Source organism: Ovis aries, chromosome 4 (assembly GCF_016772045.2).
Source record: "Ovis aries strain OAR_USU_Benz2616 breed Rambouillet chromosome 4, ARS-UI_Ramb_v3.0, whole genome shotgun sequence".
Lineage (NCBI taxonomy): Eukaryota > Metazoa > Chordata > Mammalia > Artiodactyla > Bovidae > Ovis > Ovis aries.
The window spans coordinates 115,241,696-115,253,562 of NC_056057.1; the positions used below are offsets into that span (position 1 = coordinate 115,241,696).

The following is an 11,867-nucleotide window of genomic DNA, read 5'->3' on the forward strand; positions in this document are numbered from 1 at the left end:
GAGCGCCCACCATGGGGAATTTCATGGTGTCGATCAGGTTCCCCGTGCAGTTATCTCTTCTTGACCTGGCGGCTGTATTTCTGGGAGTTTCCATTTGTGCAGCGTTACTGAGAGTGCCATTGTTTGCCGCGAAAGACTGGAAACCCCCAATATCCATCAACAGAGGTGAGGCTGTGCCAGTACAGACGATGGTGCATCCGCACAGATGAAATGGTGTGCGGCCGTTTAAAACCATAAAAGGTTTCCGGGTGCTGGATACCACATGGCCTCCAGGGTGTGTCGTTAAGTGAAAAGAGGTGTGAAGTTCACAGAGCATCTGTACTACCCAGGAGAGCGGCCCGTGGGCACCTATGTCCCACCTGAAGGGTGACGGGTGAGGCCACTGTCACTGCGGCAGAGGCCAGCCCCCCCCCCCCCCCAGACAGGAGGGCCTGCGCATGGGGAGGTGGGAGAGGATCGCTGGAGATGGACCGCCTCTGGACGTGGGGCCAAAGAAGCTCCCAGCACCCAGAGTCGTCTGGGACACTGGGGGCCTGGAAGGAAGAGCTCACTGATGCCAGCTCCCCATTGCTTTCCAGCCTGGTGGAGAGCCAGCTCCGCTGTTTGTGAAAGAGCAGATGAACCAGGGTGAGGTTGCGGGGGGTAGGGGGGGGGGCAAGGGCTGGGCCAAGGGTCAGCGGCTGCCCCTCAGGCCCAACACTCAGGGTCTGCAGCTGGGAACCTGGGGTCCACCCAGAGCACCCCCAGCCCCAATTTATCTCCGGGCTCCCCCTCCTCAAGCCCGATCCAGGAATGCTGTGGTTTCCTGCTGGCGCCTCTGGTAGTCTCCACTGCCAACCCCCTCCCCTACCCCCCCCAACCACGCTGCACTAATGGCTCAGCCTGGGGCCCCAGGGACCTCCCCGCCCCCCCAGACTGCTCTGCCAGCCCCCTTGCCCCCTCACCGCTGAAACCCAATCCTCTGCAGCAGCTCCGGCTCAGCCAAGCAGCCTCCAGCAGAGCTGCCCTGCTTGCCACATCGGCTGCACCCTACCTGGTCTCTGCCACGGAGCAACCCCCGCACCCTGAGGCCCATCACTGTGCCCAGCAGGGCCACCACCTGGGGCCAGAGGAGGCCAAGGGGACCCTCCTTCGGACAGGACAGCCCATCTCCCCAGGCCAGTGCCTCTGCCTCGCCTCTGCCCTCCTTGACGCACCCCTGCATGACCCTTCCCAACCCTTGACTGACCCTCTCGCCTGCCCCTCTGCGCCCCTGCACCTCCACCCCGGGGGCTGCAGCCATGAAGCCCCCCACGGGCCCGGAGGAGGCCCGGCTGCCCGCCTCAGATATCCGCGCGTTCGCCAGCAGCTGCACCATGCACGGGCTGGGCCACGTCTTCGGCCCGGGGGCCCCGCCGGCGCGCCGAGGGCTGTGGGCCGCCGCCGTGCTCCTGGCCCTGGCCACCTTCCTGTACCAGGTGGCAGGGCGGGTGCGCTACTATGGCGAGTTCCACCACGAGACGGCCCTGGAGGAGCGTGAGAGCCGCCGGCTCACCTTCCCGGCTGTCACCCTGTGCAACGTCAACCCACTGCGGCGTTCACGCCTCACGCCCAATGACCTGCACTGGGCTGGGCCCGCGCTGCTGGGCCTGGAGCCGGCCGAGCATGCCGCCTACCTGCGCGCCCTGGGCCGGCCCCCCGCGCCCCCCGGCTTCATGCCCAGTCCCACCTTTGACGTGGCCCGGCTCTATGCCCGGGCTGGGCACGCCCTCGAGGACATGCTGCTGGACTGTCGCTACCGAGGCTGGCCTTGCGGGCCCGAGAACTTCACCACGGTGAGCTGTCTGCGCCAGCCTCCCCCAGAGCCAGGGGTCCTGGACAGCCATGCCATGCCAGGGGCCAGGGCTCCCCTCCTCTTGCCTCAACAGTGCCTTTCTGTTCAGCCCCAAAATCGGTCCTTCTCAGCTCCCTCGCAACCCTCAGCTGGACCGCAGAGGGCAAGGTCACACTGGGGGCGCTGGGGGCCCTCACCCAGGCTGGCTCTGGGCCCAGGTCTGGTCTGGGGAAAGCCTGCTCCTAGGGAGTTGGGGGTGTCTGGTGTGCTGGGCCAGGGCCCCCTGCTTCTCTGCCAGCAGGGAGGGGGCTTGGTTTCCCTCTGCCTCTTCTGCCAGACCTGAAGGAGGGCAGCTGGGACCCTCTTCCTTTTATTCCAGTCTCCAAAGAAACACTTGTCCTGCAGGCTGTGCTCAAGGCCTGCGGTGAGGGTGAGGCATGGGGGTGATGGGAGCTGATGAGGGTCCAAGTCCATGTGCCGGTGGAGGGAGGGTCTGGAGGCATGAGGCTTCCCTGGTGGCTCAGCTATCAGGTAAAGAATCTGTCTGGAGTGCAGGAGACCCAGGTTCGATCCCTGGGTCAGGAAGATCCCCTGGAAGAGGAGATGGTCTACCCACTCCAAAATTCTTGGGCTTCCCTGGTGGCTCAGCTGGCAAAGAATCCACCTGCAAAGCAGGAGACCTGGGTTTCATCCCTGGGTCGGGAAGACCCCCTGGAGGAAGGCATGCAACCCACTCCAGTAATCTGGGCTGGAGAATCCCATGGACAGAGGAGCCTGGCGGGCTATATACGGTCCATGGGGTCGTAGAGTCGGACACGACTGAAGCAACTTATCACACACGTTGGGGGCATGAAAATGCAGGCTTCAGTGTTCAAAGAGAGCGCCAGATGGAGGCCAGGGAGGGTCCTCGTGCTGGCCTCGAGAAAGGGCCGGCTGGCCCCCAGAGACGCCTGTCCTCTGCCCTTCCCCCAGATCTTCACGCGGATGGGCCAGTGCTACACCTTTAACTCTGGTGCTGATGGAGCCGAGCTGCTGAGCACCCCCAAGGGTGGCATGGGCAACGGGCTGGAGGTTATGCTGGACGTGCAGCAGGAGGAGTACCTGCCCGTGTGGAGGGACGTGGGTACGGGGAGGGGAGCGTGCGGGGGGCGTCCTGGGAGTGGGCCCACGTGGAGCCAGGCCTGTCCTTTCCTGTGGGAAGGGGTGGAGTTAGCTGGTCACAGTCCTGGAGAGAGGGGGCTGCAGCAGGGGGGCCCCTGGGACCTGGGCCTCAGGACTCAGGGTCCCCCTCTTCCTGCAGAGGAGACCCCGTTTGAGGTGGGAGTTCGAGTGCAGATCCACACCCAGGAGGAGCCGCCACTCATCGACCAGCTGGGCTTCGGGGCAGCCCCTGGCTACCAGACTTTCGTGTCCTGCCAGAAGCAGCAAGCATCCTCCCTGATGCCCCCACCCCACCCCCCCAGACCCCATCCCAGCTCCTCACACCTGCCCCAGGGACCTCACTGCCCCCCAGGGAGCCTCCTTAACCCGCCACCTCCAGCTGAGCTTCTTGCCGCCGCCCTGGGGCGACTGCAGCTCTGTCTCTCTGGACCCTGACTTTGAGCCAGAAGCGCCTGGTCCTCTGGGTACCCCCAGCCCGGGCCTCAGCGCTCCGTACAGTCTAGTGGGGTGTCGCCTGGCCTGCCAGAGCCGCTATGTGGCCCGCAAGTGCGGCTGCAGGATGGTGCACATGCCGGGTGAGAGGCTGGGGGCCTCAGAGGAGGGGGTACCGGGAAGTGGGGGTCCTGGGGGCCGCTCCTGAAGCTATCTCCTGCCCCCGCCGTGCAGGCAGTGCCCCAGTGTGCAGCCCCCAGCAGTACAAGGACTGTGCCCACCCGGCGCTGGGTAAGGGGCAAGCTTCCCCCACACCCCGGCCCCACCCCCACCCCGGCTCTGCCGGCGACCCGGATCCCGGCGCCGGCCCCGCGAAGCGGGAGGCCGTGACCCGGGCGCCTGTGGCTGGCAGATGCCCTGCTGCGGAAGGACGCGTGCCGCTGCCCCAACCCATGCGCCAGTACTCGCTACGCCAAGGAGCTCTCCATGGTGCGGATGCCCAGCCGCGCCGCCGCCCGCTACCTGGCCCGGAAACACAACCGCAGCGAGGCCTACATAGCGTGAGCCGGGCGGGGCCCTGGAGGCGGGGCGGGCCCCCTCCTCCGGGCAGAACCTCAGTGTGCACCCAGGGCTGGGAAACCCGGCTACCCAACGCTCCCCGGCTCCGGGGGCTCTGGGCAATCGCCTCAACCTTCCTGCCAATAGCCGGCACTAGGGGTGTCCAGCAAACACTCTCCTCCTCCAGGGAGAACGTGCTGGTGCTGGACATCTTCTTCGAAGCCCTCAACTATGAGACGGTGGAGCAGAAGAAGGCCTACGAAATGTCCGAGTTGCTCGGTGTGTCTGCGCCTGCGTGCAGCTAGCGCCCTGCGGCCGGGGGGAGGCGTGGGCAGGGCAGACAGCTGTGGGCTGACCGGGTGACCCCGCCTCCACAGGTGACATTGGGGGCCAGATGGGACTGTTCATAGGGGCCAGCCTGCTCACCATCCTGGAGATCCTGGACTACCTTTGTGAGGTGGGTGGGCCTGGGCCCCAGCTAGGGGAGGGGGAGGAGTCAAGCCACAGCATCGCGGTGTGGGGTCCACCTCCAGCGCTGCTTGTCCCCAGGTGTTCTGGGACAGAGTCCTGGGTCGTCGCTTCTGGAACCGAAAGCGCCCCCAGAGGCCCTCCAGCGCCAATCTGGTAACAGCCCCCCGAATCCCCACTCCTGCCATCGCCACTGTGCATGCTCAGCCCCCTCCTAAGTGTAGAACACCATCCCTACCCAGCTGAAAGACAGGGGAGGGCAGTGATCCTGGCTGGTCCCTGGTGGGGGGAGACCCCTCCATCCCCGCCCCCACCTCTGACCCTCTCCCTCCTCTCACAGCTTCAGGAAGGGCCGGGCAGCCATCGGACCCAAGTTCCCCACCTCAGCCCAGGCCCCAGGTAACAAGAAACGGCCTCCTGAGGTCAGGAAGGAGGGCAGAGCTTAGATCTGGGAGGGCAGGGGCCAGGCAGGACCCAGCACTGCGGTCTGTCTCCCCAGGCCTCCCACCCCCTGCTCCGCTGTTGCCAAGACCCTCTCTGCCTCCCACCGCACGTGCTACCTCGTCACCCGCCTCTAGACGCGGGGGTGGGGGTGCGGTCTGCACCCTGACACCCTGGATGTGACCGACCCACCTGCGTCTTTGCCGCCTTCACCCCAAATAAAGTTCTAGAGCATCAGCCTCCGCTGCCGTTCCTCTTACAGGCCGACTGGCCGGGCCACCCTCAGCCCTACTCAGCCCCAAGAAGGCCCCTGCCCACCATCACCCAGCAGACACGGTGTCCAAAATGTTAACCCCCCAGAAATCTGTGAGAGAAGCGCGCTGGGAGGGCAGGGGTCACTGCGCCTCCATGTGAGTGAGTTTTGTCAAACCGACATCTCAGAGGCAGGCAGACCCGAGGCAGCGCGAGGACGCACCCCTGGGGTCCTGTCAGGGAAGGGTGGGTGGGAGACTCTTATCTGGAGCCCCCCGAGAAGTGGCGGAACAGGGGGCGGGAAGCCAGAGGGGCAGCCTGCTCCTAGGAACCAGACTGCTGTCCTGTTTGAGGCGGTCATGACTTTTTCTCACATTAGGGACTGAGTGCTGATATGGCTCCCCATCTCCAGAGGAACCTCTCTTTGCTTCCCCAGCCTCCTGCAAGAGCCAAAGGCCCCAGCTTGGGGTTGGGGGCCGGGGGGGATCCCCTTCCCACCCCTGCCAGGAAGCACACACCCAGACCTGCTTTCCCTGCACCTTCTCTGTACCCTAAGTGTTGGAAAAGGACAGATTAGGGAGCAGGGCTGGGGGGGTTCCCAACCACGGCTGTGGGTCTCTCCCGGCCCAGCCTGCAGGCCTAGGTGTGGGGGATGAAGACGGAAGAAGAGGGGCGGGTACACAAGGGACCAAAGAACCATCAAGAAAGGCCCGCCCTCTGCTCCCCATTTCTGGTGGAAGCCCATCCTTGCCTTCGGACACTGGCAGCCTCACTCCCCAGGACCAGCCCCTCCTGGGCAGAGGAGGAAGGGACAGGGACGAGAGCACACGAACCACTGCGCGCACACACGTGCAGACGCAGCATTGCCTCCCGCCCCCGGCATAGATACATGGGGTGAGCGTCACAGCCTCTAAGCCCCAGCCTCTGGCCACTTACAGTAGCAGAGCAAGGGCGGGACAGTTAGGCAGCTGGGGCTGGAAGCAGAGGCTCTCCCCCCAGCACTGCCCCGCCCCACCCCAGAGCCGCGTCACCACCACATCAGCCAGATGGTGGGAAAGGAGCCAATTTATGAAATTAAATAAAGTCCACGGAAGGAGTGAAGACCACAGGTGAGGGCACCTCCACCCTGGCTGGCCCAGCACAGCTGGAGCTCGGCACACGGCGCATCCCTGCCTTTCACCCCCTCCCCAGAGGGGGCGTCAAGTGGGCCAGGCCCCCAGCCCTGGAGCCTAGGGGGGGCAGAAGTCGGAGAAGTAGGGGTGCTGCAGGGCCTCCTCCGCCGAGATGCGCTGGACTGGGTTACACTTGAGCAGGTTCTGGATGACAGGAGGAGGCGAGATGGGTTCAGACCTGGAGGCCTTGGGCTACCCCAGTCCACACCAGCCCCAACAAGTGTGCTGGCCGCCCCCCTACACTGCCCTTTGTCACCTGCAGCAGGTCCCTCCCTGTGGCATTGAGCTTGGGCACGACGTTCACCAGGGAAGTTGTGGCTGGGTACATTGGGTAGGGCTGTGGGGGGGGCAGGGAGAGTCAGACCAGGGGTGCAGGAGCATGGAGACTGCCAGGGCCAGACACTCGGGGGGAACCACGCATGACCCCCGCCACCTCGCCCCCCACCCCCCTTGCCCCCCGCCCCCTCGCCCCCCGCCCCCCTGCCCCCCCCCACCCCCCTCGCCCCCCCCGCCCCCCTCGCCCCATCACACCTTATAGTCTGGCAGCTTGGTCATGGCGGGCCACTGCTCCTCGGTTGGCGTGCCCAGGAGTGTGTCCACGGGGTCAAGGGCCACTCAGGTGGAGGAAAAGGGTGAGGGGTTCTCTCCCCGGGAAAGGGAGGTTCTGCCTACGCACCCCCACCCCAGCCCTCCTCACTCCATCCCCTAGTTCACGACACAAGCAGACCCCCAGCCCACGCCACCCTCATGCTCAGCCTCAGCTGTGTGCTGTTCTAGCAGACCAGATACTTGACAGCCATGATTAACTACTTTGACTGAAGCCCTGAGGTCCGTGGCCCCAGGGAGGCGGTCACCTTCCCCCTCTATCACCTTCCTGCTCCTTTCTGCTCACTCACCCTAAGAATTCAGCTCTCAGCTGGGGAGGAGCGAGCCCTCCCTGCCTACCAGCCACACCAGCTAGCAGCACACACCTGCCCCGTGACCTCCAGGGTGCTCACCACCCTCTGCCCTCAGGACAAGCCCGAAGGCGCCCCCAGTCCTGGCCCCGCCCCTCGCTGCCCTCCCTGCCTGCACTCTGAGCCCCGGGGGGGACTTCCAGATCCCCTCCCGGGGGCTGGGAGGCGGCGTGAGGTGAAGGGAGATGGAAGGATATCGGAAGATCCTCTTCAGCTGGTCATCTACATCATTGCCAGGAAAGAGGGGCCGCCCAGCGTTGGCCAGCTCTGGGGGAGAGGCGGGGGCAATATGAGAAGAAGCCCTCACCCCTGTGCCCCTCACCCCCACCGCAGGGGCCCCACACCCTTCCCAGGAGAGTACCCTCCACTCCAATGGGAGAGCACCTCCGCAGAACCTAGAAACATCACCTGCGAAGATGCAGCCGGCTGACCACATGTCGATGGACGTGGAGTACAGCTTGGCCCCAAAGAGGACATCGGGTGGGCGGTACCACAGCGTGACCACCTGGAGAAGAAGACCCCGCCCACAGGAACCCCCAGTTAGAGATGGAGGAGAGTGCCCAGACAGGAGTCCTGGAGGAGGAGCTGAGCGATGCTCGTTGGGGACCCCCTCCCTCGCTTCCCACATCCCACCCTCACCCCCACAGCTCACCTCAGCTGAGTAACAGCGAACGGGGATCCCAAAGGCGCGAGCCAAACCAAAATCAGCCAGTTTCAGCTCCCCGTTCTGGGGATCGAGGGGGGAGACAGGCATGGAGAGGGGCTCTTCACAGTCTGAGGGAAGGCCCCCTGCTCCCACCTTCCTGCCTGGCTTCCCTCACCCTGCCCCGGCCTCCCAGACGCCCTGCCCCCTCCCCAGAGGTACCCTGTTGATGAGCAGGTTCTGAGGCTTCAGGTCCCTGTGCAGCACATTTCGGCTGTGACAGAAGCCCAGGCCTTTCAGCAGCTGGAAGAGGAATGACTGGGGGCGGGGCAGGGAGGAGGTCATCAGACCCTCTGGATGGGACGTGCACCCTGCAGGGAATCACGGGCCCTGAAACCCCAGCCATCTTTCAGCACCAAGCTCAGGGCAACTCACCCCTTCACTACTGAGGACCTTCTTTGTACTCTGCTGGGTACTCGAAATGAACGCCGAATGGGGGAGCCCTGGTCCCCATCTTTCTGGAACTGGCAGCTTGGTGGGGCTTCCTGCCTTCCCATCCCACACTGCTGTCTGTCCCCTACCTGGCCTCAACTGAACATGGACATCATAACCATCCATGTGTATACTGTGCTGTGTTATTGTTTATCATTCTTAAGAGTCCCTTGGACAGCAAGGAGATCAAACCAGTCCATCCTAAAGGAAATCAACCCTGAATAGTCACTGGAAGGACTGAGGCTGAAGTTCCAATACTCTGGCCACCTGATGCAAAGAGCCAACTCATTGGAAAAGACCCTGATGCTGGGAAAGATGGAGGGCAGGAGGAGAAGGGGATGACAGAGGATGAGAGGGTTGGATGGCATCACTGACTCAATGGAATGAGTTTGAGTAAACTCCAGGAGATAGTGAAGGACGGGGAAGCCTGGTGTGCTGCAGTTGATGGGGTTGCAGAGAGTCAGACAGGACTGAGCAGCTGAACAACAGTCATCAAGCACTTATTTTCCTTGGAAACTTGGAAGGGCACTCGGGCCTAGAACAGTGCCTGGCACACAGCATTCAATAAGAATCTGTGGGATTAATGAATCTCTCTTGGAACCTCATTTTCCCACCTCTCAAATCCTATCACTGACATCAGACTTCCTTTCAGGTTAAAGCGGTCGCATGAAAATGATCACTAAGACGGAGGCTCCTAGAAGCAGAAACAGGGTTTTCTCCTCCCCTCGTTCCCTGAGTGTCTCCATGTGGGGCCTGGGAACATGTTCACTGAATACAGAGTCCAACTCCAGCCTCAACGAGCTCCCAGGAAACCGGTTTCCTTACCTTCACAATTTCAGGATCTAGGTCACCATTGCAGCTGTCGAAATACTTCTTAAGGTCCTGAAAAAGGAATGGGGGTGGGGGATGGGACAGAGATGAACCTCAGCTGGGGTCCCTGTATCCTCCCAAGACTACTGGCCCTCCAGCCCCCCTTTCACCTGGTCGCAGAACTCAAAAACCAAAGTCAGCTTCTTGTCGCTGTGCAGGACGTCATGGAGCCTGGGGAGAAGCGAGGGCTTGGGCAGGCAGGGCCACAGCCCGCACCTAAGAGCCCAATATCAGCCCAGCACATCTCTGAAGCCCCCACCTCCTCTGACCCAGCCCACCCACACACCTGACGATGTTCTTGTGCTTCAGCTCCTTGAGTAGGCAGATCTCCCGAAGGGCAGAACTCGGCACGCCCTACACGTTGGAGGGGCCAGGTGGCCACAGTCATATCCCACCCGGCCCAGGCCCCCAGCCCCTCCCTGGCCCTGGCGCCCAAGTCTTACCTCGTCATCGTCATCCAGCCTCACCCGTTTCAGAGCCACAATCTCATGAGTCTCCCGGTTTTTGGCCTTGAACACTGTTCCGTAGGTGCCTAGAAGAAGGAGGGGAGGCGTAGGGAAAGGATGGGGCACACTTTCCCAACTCAGGAAGCCCCTGCCGGGACAGCAAGCAGCATGGGAGTGTGTTATTGCTGATACTGGAGGAGCAAGGGAAGAGATGTGGGGTAAAGGTTGGGCACGGCAGAGAGCTCTGTGTGTGGTGATGTGGCAAAGAGGTGCCTGCAGATGGCTCAAGGGTGTCTCCAACAGGCAGAGGCTGCAGGGGCCAGGTGAGGAGGTCTATCACAAAGGCCGAGCTTCTGGGGTCTGAAACTAAGGAGCAGGGGTCTGGGAGAGGAATAAGGGCCGGCAGGAACGCAGAGGTTGGAGGTCTGCAGAGAGAACTGAGGCTGGGGGTGGGTGAGGTTGTGCAAGAGGTGCTGAGGATGGAGAGGAAATGCAGGACGTGTGGAGGTCGGGAGGTGGGTCACTGGGAGTGCTAAGGTGGGGAGGCAGGCGTCCATGAGAAACGCTAGCAGGGGGAGGACTGCTGTCTGCACGGAGTGTTGAGCTCGGGGGCCAGGGCTGCAGCCAGTGCTGAGGTCGGAATCTGTGGGTATTGCTGACGGTAGAGGAGCCAGGGCTGCAAGGAATGCTGAAGGGTCTGCAGAAGAAGATTTTGCAGGAGCATCTCGCGGTCCCATTACCTTCCCCAATCTTCTCCAGTTTCTCGTATTTCTGCATCCCGGCAGCCGCGCGAGGACCCTTGCGGGCCCTGGGTTCTGAGACTCCGGGCCCGGCGTTGCAGAGGAGGCGGTACCCCAGCCTCCGGGCCCTGCCCCGCCCTCCCGCCTGCGCATGGGCTTCTGGGGCTTGTAGTCCTAGGACGCCAGGTGTCCAAGTAGCGCCAGGGGCCGTAGGCAACAAGAAGACTACAATCCCCAGCAGGCTGCGCTCGGGCTCGCTGCAGCTCCTGCCTCCCGGGGACTCCGGTTCCACCGCGGAGGCCACCCTTGGACTTCAAGTTCCAGGAAGCTCTGCGTGTCCGCTTTCCCGGCTCCCCACAGTCGCGCGCGGCTCCCAGGATGCCCCGCTCGGGTATCCCTTTCAGTGATTACTCGCTTCTTTCGGAAAAGAGTCTCTCCGGGACTACATGTTCCAGAATGCAGCAGGGGTGGGGGCGGTGGTGGGGTGTGGTGGAGGGGCGCTTTCCAGAGTCTGGGCTTTGGCAGCCTGCCTCCCGAGCCCAGGTGGCCCTGGCTCTGCCTGGGTTGATGGTGTTGAGCTTCCAAGACCTCCTGACACTCCCATAACCGGTTCGAACCTCTCCCTGGGCCGTCCGGTGAGCTCAGGATTGCCTGGGGGATGGCTCTGAGCCATATCTTGCCGATGATGACTTCACAGGGGCCAGCTGCCCGCAAGGCTGGAAAGAGAGACAGGTGTGCCCCACTGGAGGTTGGATTCACCATACGCCAGAGACCTCTCTCTCCCCTTTTGTGGTCTCGGAACCCACCCGACTCCAGCAGTTCGCTCCACCCTGATATTCCGAGACAAGCTGGCGCACTGGGGAAGTGTACCCACCCTCTCCCACCCCACCTTACATAGCCCCGGCCCACTGGAGTTGGCCAAGGGTGTGGCCCGAGAGCTGGCAGGTTGGTTACCGCCCTCAACAGACAGGACAGACAGAAGCTACACTTGAAGCGGCCTTGACCTCATCCCTTAAGGAGTTGATTATAGATTTATCTTGTGGCTTCTCTCTAATTGTCTCATGATTGCATTCTTGAGGGCTGTGAACTGGATGAAAACTGCCCTCAAACAGCACTCCTCGGCGCCGCCGGAACCGACGTTGGGGCTTAAACAGTTTGTTAATTAACTCGTTTATGTCTGAACGTTTTCTGCGTACACAATGCTGTCCTTCCCTCGGTGGCAGACTCTCAGAAGCGAAACAGATTCGCTTATCTGGAAGACTTTATCATTTGAGAAAACAAGAAATAGATCTTTAAATGACAGGTGATGACTATGAATAGGGTTCGAGAAGGGAGGGCACGGCAGGGAATCTCTCCGAGGCAGAAGTCCCCCGGTTTGGAAAGACTTAAACTCGGCACAGAGTAATGGGTATCCACCCCGCGC

The 11,867-nt window shown here is 62.5% G+C and overlaps 2 protein-coding genes across 5 annotated transcripts; one reads left to right on the forward strand and one right to left on the reverse strand.

Annotated features, from left to right (window-relative positions):
- The first annotated feature begins 414 nt into the window (after positions 1–414).
- Positions 415–5,110, forward strand: ASIC3 (acid sensing ion channel subunit 3). 2 transcript variants are annotated; one of them, XM_042249278.2, is made up of 12 exons: positions 415–627; positions 968–1,814; positions 2,786–2,936; positions 3,114–3,241; positions 3,354–3,549; positions 3,641–3,697; positions 3,819–3,966; positions 4,152–4,243; positions 4,342–4,421; positions 4,514–4,588; positions 4,773–4,831; positions 4,932–5,110. In XM_042249278.2, exons 2-12 carry the CDS (start codon positions 1,281–1,283, stop codon positions 5,008–5,010), a joined length of 1,599 nt encoding a protein of 532 aa, XP_042105212.1. In that variant the 5' UTR covers positions 415–627; positions 968–1,280; the 3' UTR covers positions 5,011–5,110. The 2 variants fall into 2 exon arrangements, with proteins under 2 accessions (XP_042105212.1, XP_027824810.1); XM_027969009.2 differs by having other exon boundaries at positions 971–1,814.
- Positions 5,111–6,172: 1,062 nt separating this feature from the next.
- Positions 6,173–10,550, reverse strand: CDK5 (cyclin dependent kinase 5). Of its 3 annotated transcripts, none has more exons than XM_060414364.1 (12): positions 10,445–10,550; positions 9,702–9,790; positions 9,545–9,612; positions 9,369–9,429; positions 9,214–9,270; positions 8,119–8,214; positions 7,906–7,980; positions 7,662–7,758; positions 7,450–7,520; positions 6,829–6,888; positions 6,554–6,634; positions 6,173–6,441 (listed from the first exon to the last, which is right to left on the reverse strand). In XM_060414364.1, exons 1-12 carry the CDS (start codon positions 10,479–10,481, stop codon positions 6,355–6,357), a joined length of 879 nt encoding a protein of 292 aa, XP_060270347.1. In that variant the 5' UTR covers positions 10,482–10,550; the 3' UTR covers positions 6,173–6,354.
- Positions 10,551–11,867: the final 1,317 nt, after the last annotated feature.

Bases quoted from the DNA above. Each gene is read 5' to 3' on its own strand.
- ASIC3 (XM_042249278.2), top strand. From the start codon at position 1,281: ATGAAGCCCCCCACGGGCCCGGAGGAGGCCCGGCTGCCCGCCTCAGAT. The intron at 3,550-3,640 runs GTGAGAGGCTGG...CCCGCCGTGCAG, and splicing joins CAGGATGGTGCACATGCCGG to GCAGTGCCCCAGTGTGCAGC. The intron at 4,832-4,931 runs GTAACAAGAAAC...CTGTCTCCCCAG, and splicing joins CACCTCAGCCCAGGCCCCAG to GCCTCCCACCCCCTGCTCCG.
- CDK5 (XM_060414364.1), bottom strand. From the start codon at position 10,481: ATGCAGAAATACGAGAAACTGGAGAAGATTGGGGAAG. The intron at 6,889-7,449 runs TATCCTTCCATC...CCCGTGGACACA, and splicing joins AGCTGAAGAGGATCTTCCGA to CTCCTGGGCACGCCAACCGA. The intron at 6,635-6,828 runs GTGTGATGGGGC...CCCCCCCCACAG, and splicing joins CCAAGCTGCCAGACTATAAG to CCCTACCCAATGTACCCAGC.